Source organism: Garra rufa, chromosome 17 (assembly GCF_049309525.1).
Source record: "Garra rufa chromosome 17, GarRuf1.0, whole genome shotgun sequence".
NCBI lineage: Eukaryota > Metazoa > Chordata > Actinopteri > Cypriniformes > Cyprinidae > Garra > Garra rufa.
The window spans coordinates 5,417,578-5,439,640 of record NC_133377.1 but is presented as its reverse complement, the minus strand read 5'-3'; the positions used below and the strand labels follow the sequence as shown (position 1 = coordinate 5,439,640).

The 22,063-nt window shown below is 39.2% G+C and overlaps 1 protein-coding gene across 2 annotated transcripts in view; it reads right to left on the bottom strand.

Annotated features, from left to right (window-relative positions):
- The window catches only part of necab1 (N-terminal EF-hand calcium binding protein 1), a 53,210-nt gene extending 33,883 nt beyond the window's left edge, over positions 1 to 19,327 (bottom strand). The window contains exons 1-5 of one of the 2 annotated variants that reach the window (XM_073821306.1): positions 19,054 to 19,327; positions 16,893 to 16,917; positions 9,569 to 9,710; positions 2,447 to 2,472; positions 1,205 to 1,302 (exon numbers count right to left, since the gene is read on the bottom strand). In XM_073821306.1, coding sequence (XP_073677407.1) covers positions 1,205 to 1,302; positions 2,447 to 2,472; positions 9,569 to 9,710; positions 16,893 to 16,917; positions 19,054 to 19,140 — 378 coding nt within the window. In that variant the 5' untranslated portion in view covers positions 19,141 to 19,327. The remainder of the gene's footprint in view (positions 1 to 1,204; positions 1,303 to 2,446; positions 2,473 to 9,568; positions 9,711 to 16,892; positions 16,918 to 19,053) is intronic. The other variant, XM_073821307.1, reaches the window with a different exon arrangement.
- Between the last annotated feature and the right edge of the window lie 2,736 nt (positions 19,328 to 22,063).

Here is a 22,063-nt window from a genome sequence, read left to right as displayed (position 1 = left end):
AATATGTCTGTATAGTTTTATCAAGTTTTAGTTTATTTAGTTGTGGTTTTTTAGCACTTAAACATAATCTAAATTTAAAAAAATGACAAATATTGCCTTTGGCAAGTAGCTGAAATATATTCTTTCCAAGTTAGGTTTTTATATATAATTTTAATGTTTAATAAAGTTAATGTTTATTTTATTTCAAGTAATGACTTTTTTTTTTTTTTTTTTAGTTTTTGATAATAACCCCTAAGTGTCCTTTCCCTATTAAAAGTTTAAACTATACTTTCATTAGAAGACTTTGGTGTAGAGCCATCTTTTATCTAATGGTAGCTTGTGTGTCAACTGTACAAATTCTTAAGGTAATTAAAAAATGATCTCCAATGTTACTGCAAGCTTGTTATGTCCGGAAAGCGGAACATATGGAGCTGTAATCATGCAGTGATATGTACTTGGTAAGTATTTAGCATCTTGTGAAGAAGTTCCCACAGGTATGTTTTGGTCATGAGATCAGGTAGCAATTTTGAGGGTGTCTACAGATTCTTCTAGTGTGAGAAACCCAAAATGTTCCACAAGTGTACATAACTGTTTGATTTTAAGAGTAGTCTGATTTTTTTTATTCTTGACATCCATTGTATCACAAAATGGACATTTAAATTAAAAAAAAATGAATAAAACACTTTATCATATTGAGATCAAACAGTTTCATCTCTATAGCAGTATGTTGAGGGCAGACAGGTTGTGGGCTGTGTGTCAGACAGATGTGAGTCTGAGCTAGTGCAGATCCATCTCCATCCGCTCTAAGAGCTCCCACAGCGCACGGCGTGAACAGCTTTATTACAACTCAAGAGAAAATTACACACCTAACGGCCGCATTAGGGGCCAGGGAACATGCTGCTAGTGATTAAGATAAGACACTGACAGTCTCCAGGAATGGATGCAGAATACTAATTTCAGTGCTTACAGGTATCAAATCTATCTGCTGCCCACTCACAAAGGCTGAGAGCTAAAACAAATGGCAGAGGCCACATGAATCCGCAAAGGTTACATAAACTCACGTATGCAGCTAACATCACTTTCAGTCGGAGGGTGGCTAGACATACATTAGACAAGAAAACAATTTTCCATCTTTTCTCATAGATGTGGTTTCAGTCAACTATGTAATTGAGATCATGTCTATTTGTTGAACCCTACAAGCAGAACAAGTAGAAAGGCAACTCACCTTCTTAGTTTTGTCCATGGCTTTCAGTATGGAAACGTTCAGGTCTTCCAGGGCACCGAGGACATTTTCATATTCTCCAAGATGCTGAGAGAAGTATTCTAAAAGAAAGAAAAACTGTTTTAAATATTAAGGTACATATGACAATGTTTTCACAAAAGCATATAACAAATATCATTTGATTTAATGCCATATTTTATACAGCCAATCCAAAATGAATTAAAAAACTTTTAATATTTCTCACATTGTCACAGTTTATTGGCTATAGTTTAGAAAATGGTAATAAAATATGACAAGAACTTTTTATAATGTCAGATAACATTGATAGAAAGGTATGTAATGGATGACAATCAACCAGAAATTGTTAGTATGGCAATATTTACACATCAATACTTTGTTGACCAAACCAAGCAATGCTTAATTTTATTCAGTCTGTGGTGTTAAAAGGTCACATTAGCAATTAAAGAAAAAACACTTGAAAAAAAATGATCTGGTGTCTGAATAATTTCTGGTTTGACTGTATGTTGGAAATAATTATGTGACATATTTACTTAAATGTGTTGCTGTGTATTACCGCATTTTTGATAAATTATGAATAAAAAATATGTATTGATTGTATTTTTAGTATAAAATAACTCTTTAAATGCTATTTAATGCATTCACCCATTATTTTAGTATCACTGATACTTATAATTTCTTCAGTGATTTTGTTATTGTTATTTGCATTATATGCAAAAAATGCAACAAAAAAAACATTTGTATATTTTTTAAATATGTCTGTATATTTGTATAAAGTTTCAGTTTAATTGGTTGTAGTTTTTATCACTTAAACATAAACTAAACAAAGATGAGAAATGTTGCCCTGAAAAGTAGCTGAAATATATACTCTCTTTAATTTTTTATATATATACATAGCAAGTCAAATATAATTTGAATAGAAAAAATTTCAAATGAAAAGATACCTGAGGCAGAACCTGCTGGAGAATCTCCTGGCAGTCTGCAAACATGCCTTAAATATCCTTCTGTTCATTCAAGTTACTCACTCATATCAAGGTTACCAGTTCGGTGGAACCGTTGACAGGCTTTAGATTTCTTGTAGGATCTTATTTTTTCCTCAGCGACCTGTCATTTCTAAAGTGTGTCTCCAGAAGGCTCAGAGGAACCCCAAAAGCTGCCTCAAGCATCTCTTCATCATTACATTGAACCTCCCAGTAATATTGTCAATAAAAAAGTATGAACTCTTACCACACAGCTCATCCGTGTCCACATTGCTGGAAACAGATCAAAAGCAGACATGTTAAATTTAGTTCCACAATATGAATGTTACAGCATGCTAAAAGACGTGTCAGTTGCATCTAAACGTGATCTAATGATCTGTGCTGATTTCAAGCTATGAAGACAGCATCTCGGTCAAAGGCAGGTCCTTTGTGACTGTGATGTTTGTCTAATGAGAGAGGGTCATATTTAGATAGCTAGTATCCAACCCTGAATAATACCCACCAGGCAAACACTGAGTCCGCTGACAAGTCCATGTCTCAACCCTGCTCTGATGAGACACTCAATGCCATGAGGTAAAGTCATCATTTCATTACATCTTAAAATATTTTTAATATATACAATCCTAAATGTAGTGGTAATATTGAATGGGAGCTTGTCAAAATGATTGAAATTTAAAATTTGTGTTTTATTTTATTAGAGTTTTTATTGAGAGACATATGCCAAATTTAACAGCAATTTCCATTAGCTTCACAGACTGACAGTGATTAACTGTTTTAATCCTTTTTTTCCAGCACAGTGGGTGGAAATTTTTCAGCATTTGGCAGTTGTGTGGAGGCAACGACTGGATTCATTGGTTGTCTAGACTCTAAAGAATGGAAGGACACCAAAAAAATAACTATTGTTAGACCTGCTGGATAAAACATAGTGACAGGGGGCTTTGTGTTTTGGCTGAAATGTTCACTGACTGACCTAGGAATCGTAGCAGGAGGTAAAGCATTCAATAAACAGACAAAGACAACACATCGATAAGGCCTTAAGAAGCACCCGCTGTACTGTCAATAATCTTTATATCTCATTTCTACCTGCTCCTCCAGGCATTACACCATAGAAAGACAGACCTAAGTGTAATGGATACTTATTAAACTACAATTGTCCGCTCTCTGATTATAAAATACCGTACACTGTAAAAAAAAATCCGTAAAATTTACGGTAAAAAACTGGCAGCTGTGGTTGCCAGAATTTTACCGTAAAAAATACGGTAGCAATGTTTTACATTTTAAGGTTTTCACTTAAATTTACAGGTAAATACCGTAATTTCATACTAAAAAACTTAACTCATATAATGGTAATGTACCAACTTTTTGAAGCACTGAAATCTGTTTTGTACCTTTGTAATACAATGATAACCACCAAAAGCAGGTGGTGATATTAACATCACATGATGAACCAAAGTCCATCGCACGGAGGTTTTAAATAATAACATATATAGAAGGTGCACAGTGTCATTCACACTAGCACTAGACACCATCATGGTAACACACATAAAACTGAAATAATGCAAAAAACATTAATTTAACAACATTAGATGTAACATACAACCCTAATGTACAAAACTGCCAAGAAAAAAATTAAGGTGAAGTTATTTCAACAACAAAAAAAACATCAAATAAAAAAATGGAATTCTGGGAATATCAGTTTACGGTTATTCACTGTAAATTTTACGTTCTTTTTCACTTCCAAAAACGGTATACTACCGTAAAATTAAATGCAATGTCCAACACAGTTTATCACCGTATATAGAAGGGGAACTTGCCGTTAACCATTTCACAGGTTTTTACCGTAGCATTTTTACAGTTTTTTACCGTTAAATTCACTGTCATTTTTTACAGTGTAGGTAAAATATGTTTAACTGGTTAAAGCATTATTAACTACAGGGATTGGAACTGTCATTAAAATGGGATGAAATCACTATCACAGTGTTTTTCAACCACTGTGCCACGGTACACTAGTGTGCCGTGAGAGATCGTCAGGTGTGCCGTGGGAAATTATTCAATTTCACCTAAAACAGGCCCAGGTTTCACACTGAGTAGGTAGAAATATAAGATCAAAAAATCGTGTTTATTTGATTCCTATTCAAGACACTTTGATAAGAATGACTGTATATTGTTAATTGCACTTTTTATTTGAAAGAAGAAGAAATATGAAAGATCAAAAAATACTTTTTTCTTTGTGTGTATTTGATTCCTGTTCAAGACATTTCGATAAGAATGGCTGTATATTGTTAATATAGGCTACAGAGTTTCATTTTTTTACAGTTTCGATTGTCGGTGTGCCTTTTTTTTTTTTTTTTCAATTAAAAAAGTACCTTGGCTCAAAAAAGGTTGAAAAACACTATCATTAAGTTTCTGACTTTCAATTGTAGTGGGTTGAAATTTTTTCAGTGTACAGTCGTGGCCAAAAGTTTTGAGAATGACACAAATATTAGTTTTCACAAAGTTTTCTGCTAAACTGCTTTTAGATCTTTGTTTCAGTTGTTTCTGTGATGTACTGAAATATAATTACAAGCACTTCATACGTTTCAAAGGCTTTTATCGACAATTACATGACATTTATGCAAAGAGTCAGTATTTGCAGTGTTGGCCCTTCTTTTTCAGGACCTCTGCAATTCGACTGAGCATGCTCTCAATCAACTTCTGGGCCAAATCCTGACTGATAGCAACCCATTCTTTCATAATCACTTCTTGGAGTTTGTCAGAATTAGTGGGTTTTTGTTTGTCCACCCGCCTCTTGAGGATTGACCACAAGCTCTCAATGGGATTAAGATCTGGGGAGTTTCCAGGCCATGGACCCAAAATTTCAATGTTTTGGTCCCCAAGCCACTTAGTTATCACTTTTGCCTTATGGCACGGTGCTCCATCGTGCTGGAAAATGCATTGTTCTTCACCAAACTGTTGTTGGATTGTTGGAAGAAGTTGCTGTTGGAGGGTGTTTTGGTACCATTCTTTATTCATGGCTGTGTTTTTGGGCAAAATTGTGAGTGAGCCCACTCCCTTGGATGAGAAGCAACCTGTCAGGGATCACCCCTGACAGTCTTGTCTGTTCTGTCTCTGTTTAATGTGTCTATGTTTGTGTTGTGTTTGAGCACATGGCTTTGTCTTTGTTGTTGTCTGCCATGTGCTCCCCTTGTCCTGCCTCCTTGTTTCCCGTTACCACACCCCCTTGTTTAGTCCTCATTGTTCTGAGTGTTATCACCTGTCCCTCTCGTTTGTATGAGTGTCCCCAGCTGTTCCTCATGTATCCTGTCCCCTTTATAAGCGTGCACCTTCCCTCTTGTCTTTGCCAGTTCGTTGTTAATTCTACCTCAGTGTGAGTTTCAGTCATAGTTTATTGCTTGTCTACCTTTTATATACTGTAAATACCCTGCCAAGTTGTTCGTGGATCCCTGTCTTTTCCCCAGTCCTGTCTTGTCCTGCCCTGTTCAGTCCTGCAGACGGTGCTCCTGGCTCGAGTGTGGAGTGGCTTCCACTCAGGTTCCTGTCTGGCCCAGCAGCTAGCTTCCAGCTTCTAGCCATCTCGGCTCCCTACTGGACTGTTACCTGGACTCAGTGGTCATTCTCACCGCCTGCCTGTCATCAAGTTCCTCACTGCCCATTGTTTGGACTGTGTTCACTCCCCTCCTCACCTTCTCTTGTCTGCCCGTTGTTCAATAAATAACCATCACTGTTCATTCTGCGTTTGAGTCCTCCCTTATAGAAACCCTGACACAACCCCACACATGAATGGTCTCAGGATGCTTTACTGTTGGCATGACACAGGACTGATGGTAGCGCTCACCTTTTCTTCACCGGACAAGCCTTTTTCCAGATGCCCCAAACAATCGGAAAGAGGCTTCATCTGAGAATTTGACTTTGCCCCAGTCCTCAGCAGTCCATTCGCCATACTTTTTGCAGAAGATCAATCTGTCCCTGATGTTTTTTTTTTTTGGAGAGAAGTGGCTTCATTGCTGCCCTTCTTGACACCAGGCCATCTTCCAAAAGTCTTGGCCTCACTGTGCGTGCAGATGCGCTCACACCTGCCTGCTGCCATTCCTGAGCAAGCTCTGCACTGGTGGCACTCCGATCCCGCAGCTGAATCCTCTTTAGGAGACGATCCTGGCGCTTGCTGGACTTTCTTGGACGCCCTGAAGCCTTCTTAACAAGAATTGAACCTTATTCCTTGAAGTTCTTGATGATCCTATAAATTGTTGATTTAGGTGCAATCTTAGTAACAATATCCTTGCCTGTGAAGCCATTTTTATGCAACGCAATGATGGCTGCACGCATTTCTTTGCAGGTCACCATGGTTAACAATGGAAGAACAATGATTTCAAGCATCACCCTCCTTTTAACATGTCAAGTCTGCCATTCTAACCCAATCAGCCTGACATAATGATCTCCAGCCTTGTGCTCGTCAACATTCTCACCTGAGTTAACAAGACGATTACTGAAATGATCTCAGCAGGTCCTTTAATGACAGCAATGAAAATTTTTTTCGGGATTAAGTTCATTTTCATGGCAAAGAAGAAGGACTATGCAATTCATCTGATCACTCTTCATAACATTCTGGAGTATATGCAAATTGCTATTATAAAAACTTTTCCAATTTCCAATATTTATGTAATTCTCAAAACTTTTGGCCACAACTGTAGACATTAAAAAAAACCCGGAGCTCTTCTCACACCTAAAGATTGGATTTAAAAGGTTGAGTCACTTTCAAGGAAAGATTTATTCTGCTGAGAAAATGTTTTCAAGGAATCCTCCTTTCAGGTTTCTCTGTCTGTGACTTGTGAATTGCGATAATCCATTTACAAAATTGATCTGTGATGGTGGAACTGATATGTTTAGATAAAAACCTCTGTCATTCGTCAGTATGCTTGAAATCATGCTTTAAGTTATTTTCTCAGACATATCAAACATGATATGATAGTGTCTGAGATATTTAGAGTTAATGCAGGACCCCTCATCTTACAAGATTTCATATGGTAGCACTTTCCACAAATAGGGTACAAAATAAGATTTAAAACTCTATTTAAAACTATTTTACAACATGTAATATAAAAGTCTCAGATGTCCCGAGAATGTGTCTGTGAATTGTCAGCTCTAAAGACCCCACAGATAATTTATTATATCATTTTGAAAATGCCTATTTTGAGTGTACTAAACAGTACTAAACAGTTACTTTGTAGACATTTTCCTGAGAAAGCTATTAGGTTCACACTTTAATCATTATTATCTATCATAATGAATAATTGATGCTTGACCCAAAACAATATTATGCTTGTGCTAAGGGGAAAGGCTGACCATTATGTTGGCACAGGAAAGTGATTTTTTTTTCTTTGAAATACCACATCAAACCAAATCGGCCCAGCCACACAATGAATGGAAAATAAAATCAGAAGCACATTCTCATCAAACACCTACTACAAAGGAAGCATGTGCCTGCCAGGAGAGCTGCTGCTATGGAAACCAAGATGACTTAAGTGACATGGAATCATTCTGTGAGGAGGTGAAGGCAAGATAAAGATTTACTCCCTATAACTTATGTTACGGAAACTACATTAATCACTACATAGACATATTGCAAAATTTTAAGTGTAGGCTTGTTGTTTCACCTCCCACAAAAAAAAAAAAATCAAGAATAAAGCAAAGCATCATTGCTACTGTATAACCATAACTTTTTGTGATAAAATTATACAGCAAGAAAATTGGCAGGAATATTGTAAAAATAATAATAATAACATATTTGAGGCACCATTTAAGGCTCTAATTCCTTTGCATTTGTGGGTGTTAATATGTAGGGCTGGGAGTCGATTCCAAAAAACTTGATTCTTTAATTCAAAGGATTTGAGTGAACTCAGATAAATCTCTTTGGTAAATTGACTGTGTCCGTCATTCAGGTTATCAAATAGCTGATGAGCCATAACAGCAAGTTCTGAGGAATTTGATTCAGCTCAATGAGTCAAAGGTTATGACTGATTCATAACATTTGACTCACTGGGCTGAATCAAAATCCTCAGTACTCACTGTTGGTTTGTTACACCATTATACAATCTCAGTAGGTGGAAATATTTAACATGAGTGAGTCTTTGAATCATTTGCTGAATTCAGAAATGCATAACAGCCTACCCTAGCGAAAAATAAATGTAACAAAAAAATCTATTTAAAATACATTTATTTCATATAACCTGTGTTGTATTTTTCGTATACTAAACTGTATATTTAACGTCTGCTAAATTGGATTAACTAATTTTGTACTTAATGCACATTAATTGTGTGGAAGTAGTGCTAAAGTCCAACTAAAGATATACTTAAGTATATTTGATTGTGCTAAAGTGGAACTATTGCAAGTATACTGTACTTCAGGTACACTTTAAAGATGTTAAATGATGCTATTTAACAATTGTACTGTTTTACCCCTGGCCACACTGGCTTCTATAAATATCTAGTTTATACACACTACGTTTCATCTAAGTTTAATGGTGCAAAGCAAACATACTTGGTATGAATAAGTTGTAACTTAGAGCCTTTATGTTGTAACTTTGCCTGGACTCAGACTGGTTTCGACTTTTGACCCTTTCAGAATCTGCAAAACATTAACTATTTTACAAAATAAGATACTGTATCATACAAAATCAAAATGCATGTTATTGTTTAATTAGTACTGACCTGAATAAGATATTTCACATAAAAGATGTTTACATATAGTCCACAAGAGAAAATAATAGTTGAATTTATAGAAGTTTACATCCCCTTGATTCCTAATACTGTGTTGTTACCTTAATGATCCACAGCTGTTTTTTGTGTTTTGTTTTGTTTAGTGATAGTTGTTCATGAGTCCTTTGTTTGTCCTGAACAGTTAAACTTTCTGCTGTTCTTCAGAAAAATCCTTTAGGTCCCACAAATGGTTGGTTTTCCAGCATTTTTATGTATATGAACTCTTTTCAACTATTACAGAAGGTACAAACGCTCACTGATGCTCCAGAAGGAAAAACTATGCATTAAGAGTTGAGGGGTGAAACCTTTTTAATTTGAAGATCAGGGTAAATTTAACTTATTTTGTCTTCTGAGAAACATGCTCTGTATCTTCTGTAGCCTCTGAAGGGCAGTACGAAATGAAAATAATATGATATTTAGGCAAAATAAGAAAAATGTACACATCTCCATTCTGTTCAAAAGTTTTCACCCCTGCTCTTAATGCATTGTTTTTCCTTTTGGAAAGGTTTGTTAAGACAAGACCTCCAAAGGGTTTAATCAGTCTGTCGATCTGAGGAACATAAAAAGGTGCCTTGTCATTAAGATGTGTATGTGAATAAAAAGCAGCAATACTTACTTTGTGTTATGAGTGTCAATTGTATGGAAAAGCTCCTTTAATTCATCTCCTGACAGAACACCGTCTGAGAAATAGGCCTTGAACTCGTCAAAGGACAGCTTCCCGTCATCTTTTGAGAGGAAAATGTGGTTAAAAAGTTGCCCTGAAAAAAAATCCAACTTATAAAAGTATTTCAGATTTATTATAGACTGTGCTGAATCTATAAATGAGAAAGCAAGCAAAGATCATCATCCTTCAGACAATGGCAATTTAGCTCATGCACATCAGATCTCAGGTGTTTGGGAAAACATGCACACACGGACGACAAAATACAATGTTTGCGACAGGGCTGAGGGCTCGTGTTAGTCGGTGCAGACGCCTAGAGGTTTTCAAACAAACAGTGACAGGTGAGTCATGCCAGCCTATACTCAAAATAGAATAAATGTACTGCTGCACATGCTGTGTGCCATACACCTACTAATATACAATATGAAATAAAATGTAGTGGAAAAGCCTCAGAATTAACACAATATGAGAAAGAGGTCTGCAAAAATGCCTGACATTGTACACCGAAACAACCTGCAATTGTTACCATACAGAGATATTTCTACCTATTATAATCTCGAAATTTGATTGCTTCTGTTGTCCTCATTTGTAAGTCGCTTTGAATAAAAGCATCTGCTAAATGTAAATTCAGAAAAGTTATCAAAGAGTAATGAAATGAAATCAGTTACATTATTTTAGTAAAATAATTAAAATAGTTACACTACTTTAAATAGAGTAACTTGTAATCTATAACCTATTACATTTCCAAACCTTCCCAACACTTGTGATATTAAATAATATTTCACTATTGCTTGCTTAGTTGGGGTTAACATGACACTGTTGTCTTTTGTAGAGGTGCTTTACAGTTTAATCAAATTTTACTTTATAAAATCAACACTTTTTTAACCGAAACAAAACAACATTTGACTAATTTGAGCTAATTTGAGTTGCTTTTTGTAGATTTGCTCATAGCAGAACTAAATTAGTTTCATAATTGATTAACTTAAACAGAACTGAATCAATGATGAATTGACTGAAGCTGAATACTGGATAATGGTTTGCTATTTGCATGTTTATTACTGTGAATCTGCTTTAAAACTATCTGTATCATATAATGCACTACTATATAAATAAAGATTATTTGACTTCACTGTTAAAATGCATTAACTGACAATATAGTATTCAATATAACAGATCCAGAACTTTTTATAAATGTTTTAAAATATAGTGTTTACATACTGTATATACTGTAAAAATAGCATAAAATTCCATTACATTGTACAATATGATAAACAGAAAAAAATATAAATTAAATTCATCTGTCATAAAATACATTAAATTATAAGTTTACAATTATTGTATAATACAACACAAATTCATATACATAACTTACAATGAACATCATTTTAACATTATTAAGTTATTTGTGTATATACAGTCACACCAAATATTATTCAGACACCAGATATAATTTTGATTTTTTTTTTTACTAGTGGGTGCAGAGTATAGCAAAATAAAGTAAAACTGTGACATATTATAATTCTTCATACAGTGGACTACCAATAAAATTGATAAAGTTATTCAGACACTTTGACCTGACCATACATTTTTACAATTTTAACACAGCAAATAAACTGATAATGTAGGATATGTTGAAGGTGTCTGAATAAATTTAGGTTTGACTGTATATTTCAGTTTCAGTTACTTTAAGTTAAACCAACAAATCATTTTATAGTGTATTACTGCATATAGGGTTGACTGATTATCGGTGCCGATATAAAGCATTTTATGGTTATCGGTCATTTTCTAAACCGATCTGGTGATAAAAAGCATTTACAGTAATGTTTGTCAGAGATCTTGTTATTCTTAATTTTGACATTAATTTAAATTTTTGACACCAGACATACAGTATATATCGGTTTAAAATATCGGTTATTGGTCTACTTGATTTGTAATAATCTGTATCGCATCTGCCCTGAAAAACACGTATCGGTTGACCTCTAGTACTATGCATGCTAAAGCAAAATAACTAAGCTTGAATTCACAACACCTGAACAGAACTTCACATTAGATACCTAATTAATGCTATTTTTATATTTTCATTGTTGCTAAAACTGAACTATAAGAGCATATGATAGGAAGAGGCACAATGACATTTGTTTGTATCACTCTACTAAAATATTGACTAACATTAGGTAATGTATGTGTCAGCAACACATCCGGACCGTCAGGTTCCATCACCACGCCCACTCGTTCCCAATCACCAGCCTACTGATCTCCTGCAGCTGCCGCTCCTCATCAACTCACCTCCATATATACTCAGCACTTTCACCAACACACCGTCAGATCTACTTGTTAGACACTGGACTCAAACCATTCTCCTGCCAATCGATCATTTACCTGCCTGTCTTCCTGCCGTTCTATCTGTCTTCCAGTTAAGTTATATTCTGTCTTTTGTTTGCTTTTGCTTTATTTTTATTATGATGTGATTTTTGTTCTGAATGAAGCCTTTCTGTTTTTGAGTTTTTCATTAAAAAGGATCTTTGAGTTAATACACCTCTCTCTCTCTTCCCTACGAGCCTGACAGAAGATCTGACCTAGACAAGATTCAGATCCTTCACCATGTCAACTCGCCCCACTTCCGACCTTCACCGAGCACTTCCCCGTTTGCCTCTGGAAGTCCCATGGCCTTACCTGCTTGCTATTCGGGCGAGGCGGACAAATGCAACGGCTTCCTTCTGCAGTGTACTCTACATTTTGAGATGCAGCCCCAGCGATTTCCCACGGAGCGATCTAAGATGGCGTTCATCACCAGTTTGCTGTCGGGCAGAGCGCTGGACTGGGCTGATGCACTGTGGCAAGCGGAAAATCCCATAATCGGTAATCTATCTGCATTTACTAAACACTTCAAGGAAGTTTTTGGAAGATCTACCGGATCCTTATCAGTCTCGGATGAACTGTTACGCCTGCGTCAAGGCTCTTCTTCGGCTGGTGAGTACACTCTCCGGTTCCGCACTCTAGCGACCCTCAGTGGCTGGAATGAACCAGCGCTCTGCTCAATCTTCCGTCAAGGGCTGAACAGCAACATCAGACAGCAACTGGTGATTTTTGATGATTCCATCGGTCTCGAAGCGCTCCTCCAAAAGACCAACCAGATCGCCCAGCGCTTGTTTGCATGTGCTCCTGACACCGTCTCACTGCCAGCCGCCTCGCCCGCTCCTGGATATTCCCCTCCAACACCAGAACCCATGCAGACGGACTCATACCATCTGTCCGCTGCCGAGAGATATCGCCGTGTGTCCCAGGGGCTCTGTCTATACTGTGGAGGGGAGAACCACACCATCACTTCCTGTCCCATCAAACCACCACGCTCTTCTGTGAGTATTTTAAATATCTCCCCAGACGTAACTCACATGAGAAAACTCCCAGTCATTCTATTGATCCAAGACTCTGCCTTCACAGTCCAAGCCCTCATCGACTCGGGTGCCTCGGGGAACTTCATCTCCCTCAACACATTGAGAACCCTCAACATACCAGCCTTACCTCAGCAACCCCACTACCAGATCAACACTATCAGAGGTGAGCCCCTGGGACCCGGTCGAGTTAAGCAACGTTCGCCTGATTGTCAGCTCCAAATCGGCAACTTCCACGTGGAGGAAATCTCCTTTCTGGTGTTGGAGGGCGCTACTGTGGACATCGTCCTGGGACGCCCTTGGCTAATCAAGCACTCACCATCGATCGACTGGGAGAGATGTGACATCCTCCAGTGGAGTTCCAAGTGCCACGAATCCTGTCTTCGACACCTACCTATCCCGAACCTCTCTATTCAGTCAACCCTCATCGAGAGTCCCGACTCCACCAAGGACGTCTCTATCCCGGAGGACTACAGGGCGTTCCAGGACGTTTTCAGCAAGCAGGCTGCCACCAGATTGCCACCGCATAGGCCATGGGACTGCGCCATCAACTTGCTGCCTGGAGCTAAACTCCCTAAGGGTAAGGTCTACCCATTGTCCATCCCGGAGCAGAAGGCCATGGAGGAGTACATCAAGGAGGCTCTCCAACAGGGATTCATCGTGCCATCCACCTCGCCAGCCGCCTCCAGTTTCTTCTTTGTGGGGAAGAAGGACGGAGGCCTGCGACCTTGTATCGATTACCATGTCCTGAATTCCCAGACAGTCAAGTTTCCATATCCCCTGCCGTTGGTCCCAGCTGCCCTCGAGGAACTGCGTGGAGCTCGCATCTTCTCCAAGCTGGACCTGCGTAGCGCATACAACCTCGTTCGTATCCGCCCTGGGGACGAATGGAAGACCGCCTTCATCACCCCCACTGGCCACTATCACTACCGGGTCATGCCCTATGGCCTGGTCAACGCGCCCTCAGTCTTCCAGGGCTTCATGAACGAGGTGTTCCGAGAGTTCCTCCACCGGTTCGTCATCGTCTACATCGACGACATCCTCATCTACTCTCGGAACCTGGCCGACCATCGCCACCACGTTACGCAGGTCCTCACGAAGCTGAGACACCACCACCTGTACCTCAAGGCGGAGAAGTGCGAGTTCCACCAAACCACCATCCAGTTCCTCGGCTACGTCATCAGTCCAGCTGGGATCAGCATGGACACGGACAAGGTCGCAGCCATCAGGGACTGGCCCCAGCCATCTACAGTTAAGGAACTCCAACGCTTCCTCGGATTCGCCAACTTTTACCGCCGTTTCATCCACCAATTCAGCCTTCATTCTGCCAGCCTCACCAACCTGCTTAAGGGCAAGCCCAAAACCCTCACCTGGACCCCTGACGCCATCCACGCCTTCACCTCACTCAAGTCTGCCTTCTGTACGGCTCCGGCCCTCATCCTTCCAGATCCCACCAAACCTTTCATCGTGGAAGTCGATGCGTCCACCGTCGGGGCTGGAGCCGTACTCTCACAGTACTCCGGAGAGCCTCCCAAACTCCATCCATGTGCCTTCTTTTCCCGGAAATTTTCCCCAGCGGAACAGAACTACGACATCGGCAATCGGGAACTCCTGGCCATCAAGCTAGCTCTGGAGGAATGGAGGCACTGGCTGGAGGGTGCTAAACACCCGTTCAACGTCATTACCGACCACCGTAACCTGGAATACATCCGAGAGGCCAAACGGCTGAATCCTCGCCAAGCTCGGTGGGCCCTATTCTTCTCCAGGTTCTGCTTCACCATCACCTACCGTCCAGGGCACAAGAACCTAAAGGCGGACGCCTTATCCCGTATCCACCAGCCAGACCCGCAGCCAACCTCCGAACCCATCCTTCCTCCAGAGCTCTTCCTCAATCCCATCATGTGGAGCTTGGATCAACAACTCCAGGAGGCCTCATCCCGAGAGCCAGTTCCGCTGGAAGGTCCAGAAGGGAAACAGTACGTCCCTTCCTCTATGCGCTCCTCCCTTCTGGACTCCATTCACTCCTCTCCGGGCTCTGGACACCCAGGCAGCAAGCGGACCCTCTCACTCCTCCGCTCCCGGTACTGGTGGCCCGGAATGGCCCGTGAGGTAGCCCACCATGTCCGTGCCTGCTCAGTCTGTGCCATGACCAACACTCCACGACAGCTACCACAAGGAAAACTCCAGCCTCTGCCCATACCTGCCCGGCCCTGGTCCCACATAGGGATTGACTTTGTCACCGACCTGCCACCATCCAACAATTTCACCTGCATTCTAGTCATCGTCGACCGGTTCTCCAAGTCGTGCCGGTTTGTTCCCCTCAAAGGATTGCCCACGGCTATGGAGACCGCAGAAACCCTCTTCCAGTCTGTCTTTCGCTATTTCGGCCTCCCAGAGGACATCGTGTCGGACCGGGGCCCACAGTTCATCTCCCGGGTATGGCATGCATTCTTCAAACAACTCCAGGTATCCATCAGTCTATCTTCAGGCTACCACCCTCAAACGAACGGCCAGACTGAGCGGAAGATTCAAGAACTCGGACGCTTCCTCCGGGCCTATTGCTCTTCCGACCAGCATGATTGGAGCCGTTACCTGCCTTGGGCCGAATATGCCCAAAACTCTCTGAGACAATCCACTACTGGCCTTACTCCCTTTCAATGTGTGCTGGGCTATCAACCCCCTCTGTTCCCCTGGTCAGAAGAGCCCTCCAACATCCCAGCCGTCGACCACTGGTTCCGGGAAAGTGAGAGGGTCTGGGACTCGGCCCACGTTCACCTACAGCAAGCAGTTCGGAGACATAAGACCTTTGCGGATGTCCGACGTCGTCCAGCTCCCACCTACCAACCTGGAGAGCTAGTGTGGCTCTCCACCAAGGACATCCGCCTCCGACTGCCCTGTAGGAAACTCAGCCCCCGCTACATCGGGCCGTTTCCCATCCAGAGGCAAATCAACCCCGTCACCTACCAGCTTCAGCTCCCTGCACACTACCGCATTCACCCTACATTCCATGTCTCTCTTCTCAAACCTACCACTAACCCTCCTCTTCATTCCTCCACAGAACCTGGCGGTGCCGAGGTGCCTCCTCCTCCGGAGGTCCAGGAGGACCCATCTGTCTACTCTGTCCGGGAGATCCTGGACTCTCGGCGGCGAGGGGGTCAGCTGGAGTACCTCGTGGACTGGGAGGGCTATGGTCCCGAGGAACGGTCCTGGGTTCCTCGCAATGACATTCTCGATCCATCTCTACTCTCAGACTATCATCAACAACATCCGGACCGCCCTGCTCCCAGACCTCGCGGCCGCCCTCGCCGTCGTTCCCGGGCATCGGGAGCTGCCCGTGGAGGAGGGGGTACTGTCAGCAACACATCCGGACCGTCAGGTTCCATCACCACGCCCACTCGTTCCCAATCACCAGCCTACTGATCTCCTGCACCTGCCACTCCTCATCAACTCACCTCCATATATACTCAGTACTTTCACCAACACACCGTCAGATCTACTTGTTAGACACTGGACTCAAACCATTCTCCTGCCAATCGATCATTTACCTGCCTGTCTTCCTGCCGTTCTATCTGTCTTCCAGTTAAGTTATATTCTGTCTTTTGTTTGCTTTTGCTTTATTTTTATTATGATGTGATTTTTGTTCTGAATGAAGCCTTTCTGTTTTTGAGTTTTTCATTAAAAAGGATCTTTGAGTTAATACACCTCTCTCTCTCTTCCCTACGAGCCTGACAGTATGGACACCTAGTGTTTCCATGACAACAGAGCAACCGCACAGACTGCGAATGGACAACCATTCAAACATATGGATGCACAGTTAGAGTAATGTGTTCTAGTCTAAAACAAACACTACAGGTGAAACACAAGTGCACAAAAAGGCAATGTCTTACCGTTTTTATCAGCTCTTCTCAATATCTAAAAAGCAAACAGGACAATATCAGTTCATAACTAGGGGCCATGGAAAATTCATGCTGCGTTGATCATGTAAAGGGACTCTAGCAGTGTAAATTATTTAGGACAAGGCCTAAAAGAGCAGAGATGAAAGAAAAAGTGATGATGGCTATGTTGACTTTGAACACCCAGGCACGCTGTAGTGGTCCGTTAAATAAAGTCCCAATTCACAGCAAGAATATTCACACTCTAAATATGGCCCTCTGCTAGGCATGCCAAGATATGCTGAATATAGCTTCCTCCTTAGAGGAGTGAAAAACTATGCCACCAATCTGTCAGAGACTGGTGCTTCCTTATTCCTGTATGATAATTAACAATACACACCTCATGTCTCTGGGGAGACTCTTTAGACAGCATACTACAATTTAATTAGAAACTAAAACTGCACCTTAAATCGCTCTTTAGGCGTGCTTTTGTTGGAAAAGAAGATCTACATTCATTATAGAGCAGAAAAGAGATTTAATAACCAAATGTGTATAAACTATGCACAATGACTAATTAATAATATGCTAATTAACATTATGTATAATGACTGTAAATAGCCTAAATTATGATATCTTAACATTAATGAAGATGCCAGTCACAATTAAGACCAAAAATCAGTTTATAGTTTATAGTTAATCAAATTGCACTATATGGGCCATTCTTAATTTGGTTTATTTCCCTCAAATAAAGGATTAAGTGTTCTCTTTTGTCACTACCAAAACAATGATAACATGTTTTTGTCGTTACTGTTTCGTTAGGGACAATTTGAGACATTTTTGAACCTAGCTTAAAGATGCGAATCAGCTACTTATATACAGTGGTGCACATATAAAAACCAAATGTTATGAAGTAACTCCCCAAAAAGTGTGTTAAATTATAGAAAATCGGTGTTTGGTAGTGCCATGCTTTAAAGTTACACACAGATTTTTCAGACTTTTTAACACATTTACCTGAAAATGATGAGGCCTATTTACTCACACCTTGTAGCTAAAGGGACACAGGAATATTGCCTGATCATAAATGTTAAAATTAGTCTTAGCCAATGGACTAAAATATACACTGTTTCGGTACAGTGACATAAAAATGCAGGACACATTTTCTAAATATAAAAGTTTTATAATTCACAAAGAAACTATAAAAATAAATTTATATGTGTATATTTTTGATCAAATTTAATTGAACTATCACTTATTTAACCACGTGTTTCTATGTCTTTGGAATGCTTTTGTCTTTCAAACACATTCAAATGCACAAATTCACAAACTTTGTTGTCATCTGATCCTCCTTCACCTAATAATTTACTTGAAGTACCCCTGAGATTTTAAAATAAATATTGTATAATTAAGTATCATATTTGCATGTTTGTTGGTTCTCCGATATTGGTTATGGTCACGTGGCATGCAGATAAACAAATAATATATATATATATATATATATATTTAGCACGGTTTTATTTTTTTAATTTTATTTAATGAATTATTAGCTTTTCATTAAACTCATAAACCGCCTACAGTTCGTTCACAAACACCAGTTAATAAGAACAAATGGAATACATTTTCTTACTCTTTGTATTTTTATGTCAATATGGTACAAGGTTATCCTATTTAAATCAATGTGATAAACTAGTTAGGTCAAACGTAAACTAAAAGTAGTCAGATTATACCTAAAATGTGTAATGTAATGGATATACATTATACATATTTTTTTTTTTTAAATCTCGTTTTTTTTTCCATTGTGCATTTCAGTTAATTCTCAATCAACCTGCAGTTGGGTTATTTTGATATAAAGCAAAAATATCTACAAAAAATATTTATAGCTAACTAACATAATAAAACCATGATAACATAATGATAATGTGATTTTTATCTGTTTTTGCAAATAAACTCTTCATATATATATATATATACACATTTCTACATAAGATGAGCTGCAAGTGAACACTTTTAAAGCTATGGTGATGACCTGTCAACCTGCAAGTGGACACTCAACACAAATCCTCATACAGCACTGTGAGTCCATCAACAGGTTATTTTACATCTCCCTTTCCATTTGTCGTTCAGTATGAATCATTCGTTTTACAATTAGACAAGATAAAAAATGCTTTAAAATACTCACATCCAAAAATATTGACATTCCTTTCTTCAACTCGGTGGGAGTGCTGGCTTCATCTGAGAGTGACTGTACCTCTTCAGAGCAATCCATAGTGATTCCTTGTGGTAAATTATTATCTAAACTGCAACACCTTCCTTTCAGGTATAGTAATAACCCCTTAATTCATCCACACAAGTGCGCGTGCAGGGAGACCGGGCGCGCGTTCAGCTCTATGCCTCCGTAATGCGTGTGAAAGGAATCTCCCGCTGTACTCCAGTGATGAGCCACAGGTCTCCTGATGCTGCGCCGCGCACCAATGACATTCGCTATCACGCTAGTCGTTATTCCCTCTTGTCTCAGCGGGGATAAACAATTGTGTTGTGTTATGATGTGTTTCTTCATGTTTGCAATTGAAAGAATAATGGAAAACTTCAAAAATCAGTATAGCTTAACGTTTTGATCGTGTGCACGATCAAGTTCATTCGATTCGTGTTTTTAAATAGTGTTACAGGCAGAGCTGGGTATTACTTGCAAATTGTAAAAAAAAATACGTTACTGATTCCAAATTACTAGCAAAATTACACATTTTAGGTAATATAATCATACAACTTTTAGATTTTAGATTAAACTCGTTTATCACATTAATTTAAATAGGATAATCTTCTTAAAGGAACACTCCACTTTTTTGGAAATAGGCTCATTCTCCAACTCCCCCCGAGTTAATAAGTTGAGTTTTACCGTTTTGAAATCCATTCAGCCGTTCTCCTGTTCTGGCGATATCACTTTTAGCATAGCTTAGCATAGATCATTGAATCCTATTAGACCAATAGTTTGCTGCCATAACATGGCCGAAGTAGGCGCAGTAATATCACGCAGCACATCGCAGCACAACTTGACCAACTGCATGCACAGTAGAGATGCGCGGATGGGCTCAAACGTCACCCGAATCCGCAGCTTCAAATAAATTATCCGCCGCTACCCACCCACACCTGTATTTTTCTCTGATTTAGCTAACCGCACCCGATCGTCAAATTATACTTTTTTTTATTCTTAGTTTTGCATGATGATATGAAGAATGGATGGTTCATTTTAACAGCAGATTCATCTGGTCTGTACATTGCTGTGCACTCAAATACGTTTAATCACTCGTGATTTTAAGCCAAATCCACGCTGAAAAGAATAACGTTATGTTATCTGACATCTGGACGCGACTCTCCGCAATCTCTGATGAAATCGGCCGGGTTTTCTCTGTATTAGATCCATATGAACGCATACTGGATGCTTGGACTTAACTTTAGGCCACAGAGGTTCACTAGTTTAGAAATATTCTGATCGTAAAAATCTGCTTCTTTACATTGTTAAGGTATTGATTTCGTTATAATGTACTGATTCAAATAAGTAATCAATAATATGTATTATTATACCACTGCGCACCTCCCCTTACATGCTCTCGCATATGAACAGGCAGCATCTGGAGTGGAGAAGTGGACAGAGCGGGAGCAGGCGCATCAAGCACAATCGTCAAATATATTTCAAAAGAAGCCGGCGCCACGGTCCTAACCACATCACTGTCTTTTTACTGGGTGGTTTTAGGGAATATTTGCATTTATTAACATGCAATTAGCTCTTCATGTGGTAGACTGTCATGATTTTGGATAATGCACCACTGCATTACCGTACTCAATACCATTAACACAAGCATAACTCCCTTCAAACTTTATATGGAATGTCACTGTTTCTGCCTTCTAATCAGAATGCATTTTTTTATTACCCGACCCACCCGGCCTGCGGATATAACCGCCATCCGCGCATCACTAATGCACAGGGAGCGTTCCTCGTTTAGCTGGGAACTTATTTCAGGCGCTGCGTGATATTACTGCGCCTGCTGAGTCTATATTACAGCAGCAAACTTCCTTGACTATTACGCTGGAATGGGAGTGTAGTTCCTAATCCTATCGACCTAGAAAATCGCATCTTTACATTTTCCGCTGGCCTTAGTACACAATATAACTGCAGAAGAGTCAAGTTTTAAATAGGACAAATACCAAAATTCATTGGTCATTTTTGGACGCGATGCTATTGGTCTAATAGGATTCAGTGATCTATGCTAAGCTATGCTAAAAGTGATATCGCCAGAACAGGAGAATGGCTAAATGGATTTCAAAACGGTAAAACTCAATTTATTAACTTGGAGGGAGTTGGAGAATGTGACCATTTCCAAAAAAAGTGGAGTGTTCCTTTAAGCTAATAATTCATTAAATCATAAAAAAGTTAAATGAAAATAAATCATTTTAAAATCTTTTTTTTTTTTTTACTTTCTAAAACAAAAAAAAGTATTTGTTTATCTACATGTCATGTGACGTCAGAGAACCAATGAACATACAAATATGATACTTTATTATTAAAATATTTATTTTTAAATCTCAGGGGTAGCCATACTTCAAGTAAATTATTAGGTGAAGGAGGATCAGATGACAACAAAGTTTGTGAATTTGTGCATTTTAATGTGTTTGAAAGACAAATGCATTCCAAAGACATAGAAGCACAAGTTTAAATAAATGATAATTCAAATAAAACTGATCAAAAATGAAATTATTTTTGTAAATCAGTGGTCAAATGCTGTGTTGCCACCTGAATAATGACTGATCTTTGTGTGAATGTCCACAAAACTTGAAGACTTTCTTAATGTATATAAGCAGGATGCTATTTTAGAAAGGAAATTTTAAAAAGTGAAAAAGAGGAATTAGGGAAATTCAAATAATGAATAAACTATTGCTATTGGTGTAAATAATATCATGTAATTCATAGAAAAAGTAACTGTAGTTTGATTATGAGTATTTTAAAATGTAATTAATCTAATTACAAGTACTTAATTATTTTTTATCTAATTACGTAATCCAGATTAAATGTAATTAGTTACTACCCAGATCTGATAATGCCATATTATATTTGTAAACTATTCCTGTGACCATAGCAAATACATTCCAGCAAGAGGGATTATGTGTACATTTTTTACAGAAAAAGAAAAATTCCT